General features: G+C 35.7%; 1 protein-coding gene across 1 annotated transcript in view; it reads left to right on the forward strand.

Annotated features, from left to right (window-relative positions):
- Positions 1-2,210, forward strand: part of hyls1 (hydrolethalus syndrome 1) — a 14,608-nt gene extending 12,398 nt beyond the window's left edge. The window contains exons 9-10 of the mRNA XM_015396470.1: positions 1,802-1,883; positions 1,996-2,210. Coding sequence (XP_015251956.1) covers positions 1,802-1,883; positions 1,996-2,148 — 235 coding nt within the window. The 3' untranslated portion in view covers positions 2,149-2,210. The remainder of the gene's footprint in view (positions 1-1,801; positions 1,884-1,995) is intronic.
- The last annotated feature ends 598 nt before the right edge of the window (positions 2,211-2,808 follow it).

The raw sequence follows: 2,808 nt of genomic DNA on the forward strand, positions 1-2,808 counted from the left end.
ACATACATACATACATACATACATACATACATACATACATACACACACACACACACACACACTGGTTGATCAGACCATTTTGAGACACGAGGGAAACATAAAATACATTTTCCTAAACAAAACTACAACAAAAGACCAAACTAATCAGCACCATACTCAGTCAGCAACCTATGAGGAAGAGGACTTAAACATTAAATTAATTTTCAAATGTTATAGAAAACAAAACCAAATACAGAAACCTAAACCCTTTCTACACCCCTTCTAAATGTAAGTGGAAGAGTCCAACTAGGCCTTTATGTCAATGAGGAGATACTTTGCAGCTGGGGCCTCCTTTTCTTTACTTGCTTCACTCATGGCAGCCTCTCAGGAACTGGCAACTCAAATGAAAAATATATAAATGTACAGAAACCAAACAAGCAAGAAATCACAAAATGAGTCAACTAAATGTGTGCACCCAAATAGTTAACCAATGCCAAATCAAAGTAGAAAAAATGAAATACAGTACAGTAAAATATAAGATTCAATGAAAGAATTACCAGACCATTTGCTGTGTGGTTGCAAATGCGGCCATCACTCTTGGTTAATCTATTGTAAAGTTCAGCTAGATTAAAAGCGGAACTCACAAATACTCAAGGGGGTTATTTCACAGGAAATCAGGCAAAGTATTAAAAATCGCACTATTACCAAGAATCCAAAGTTTAATTCAATAATATTTCAGTATAAATGATAAATAACCCAAAAAACCTTCACAACCAATTTATAAGTACTCTCAAAGTCTCAATTTATATCCGCAAAAAACAAACAAAAATCCCTAATAACTAAAAGTCCAAAACTGTCCATCTCTTTTTATTTCTAATAATAAAGTCCAAACAGGAGTTCCATACGCTCCTGGAACCGTTTAAGTCCAAAGTCCTTTCCAAAACGAAAAATCCAAACTGTATACCCCCCCCCCCCAAAAAAAGATTAGAAAAAGAGTGGTACCACCAAAAATCCCAAAAAAGAAAAATCCACATCTCACCTGAGCGTCTTTCGATGCACACGCCCCTTTTTATTCAGAAATTTCTCCAAGCCAAAATAACCCAGCATATTAATTCCCATCATAATTTTCTAAGCAGTGGAGATTTGAAATAGTATTACCAATTAACTAACTGTTCTACAAGAAAGTTTGTTGTTGGTACACTTTAATGTACTTTATACAAAAACTGAAAAATAACATAGTGGTTATGTTACACTATATAAATGAATAAATATTTAAGTGTGTAAATATTAGGCGTGTTTCTGCTGATGCCAGTTAAGCGCTGCATTCATGAGTGAACTCTGAACAACCATTGAGGAAAAGTTTGGAGACGTTTCGCTTCTCATTCAGGGAACTTTTTCCATTCAAAATGTGTTCAAAAAAAAGCTTCCTGGATGGGAAGTGAAATGTCTTCAAACTTGGAAACAAAGTCCAGTGGATTGTTTTTAATTTTCTTTTTTTTGGGATGACTACGACCTGGACGACTGAGGATCTTCACCAGCATGTCCCTTTAGAACCAGGAGTTCACCAGAAAAACTAAAGACTTCCATTAGTTAATAAAGCAGTGATACTGATGATGAGTAACAGGTTCAGTCTGTTCAGCCAGGCTAAGAAACTATTTTAAAACAGATTATTTAGTTAAAAAAAACAAATCTCAGCAGCATTAGAGAAACAGGAACCAAAACCATGTTCTGCTCTAAGCGAGCTCTGCAGCTTTGCCTCCTGCACATCGCAGTCTATAGTCAGATTACCCATAAAGCTTCTGATGTGTTTTTGTTGCTGCAGGTATTTCCAGTACAAGCAGATGTGGGAATTGTTCCAACTTTCAGGAGAGAAAGACAGGAAAGCTCTTCGTTGGGAGATAAAGGTATGGAAACCCGACTGTGAAGCTGATTAGATTATCTAATCTAGATGGAAACTGGAATCTGCTCAAAATAAAATGCATTTTCTTTTAACTTCATGTTTATGTTTGTTTTCAGGAAAAACTTGCATACCAGCCTCTACCTGTGAGTATCCCCCACCGTAGTGATATAAAATACAATCCTCACAGCTTCCTAGTGTTTCAGCTGGCCTTTACTCTAGGTAAAGCTGAGCAGAAACTTATTCTGACACACAGGTGGATTTCTGCTTGATAAGCCACGCCCCCTGATGCACCTAACGTTTTAGTTCTTTACCTATTTTTAATTTCCGAGGTCTTTTTCACTGTGCATCTTTCTCAGGTCACGTATGGAGGGATTTGTTTTGTTGTTGTAAGTAAATTTAAATTTGAAAAGAAATGCAGAAACGAAACTTAAAACATGTTTAAAAATAGGTTTTTCAGTTTTTATTTGCTCAGATTATTATTTCAAACTTTTATTTCAGATTTTTTTTCTATTTTTTATTGAATTTTTTTTCCTTTTTTTAATATGTATTTCGAATATGTATTTCTTAAATATAAGATTTGTTCTTTATATTGCTTTTCACAGATCATTCTTTTCACTTCGAGCCCAATCCAAACGCTCGCTCTCGACAAAATGTCGCAACTGCCCAGCGGACCAATAGAAATGTATTTTCGCTCCTCAATCCAGAGGAAAGCCCGCCTCCAGAAGTGAAGAGAATGATCAGGAAAAAACAATCTGAGAAAATTGAAAGAAAAAAAACGCTGAAATATGAAAGCAGGAACAATCCAGGCACGGAGGGAAAACTTGGAGCTTAAAAGTAGAAATGAAATGGTTCTAACTTAATTCACAAGATTGTGTCTATTATAAGTGAGCGCCACCTACTGGCTGAGAAGATTTCAACTTTTATCTACC

The sequence above is a fragment of the Cyprinodon variegatus genome, unplaced genomic scaffold (genome assembly GCF_000732505.1).
Source record: "Cyprinodon variegatus isolate N-32 unplaced genomic scaffold, C_variegatus-1.0 Scaffold800, whole genome shotgun sequence".
Classification (NCBI taxonomy): domain Eukaryota; kingdom Metazoa; phylum Chordata; class Actinopteri; order Cyprinodontiformes; family Cyprinodontidae; genus Cyprinodon; species Cyprinodon variegatus.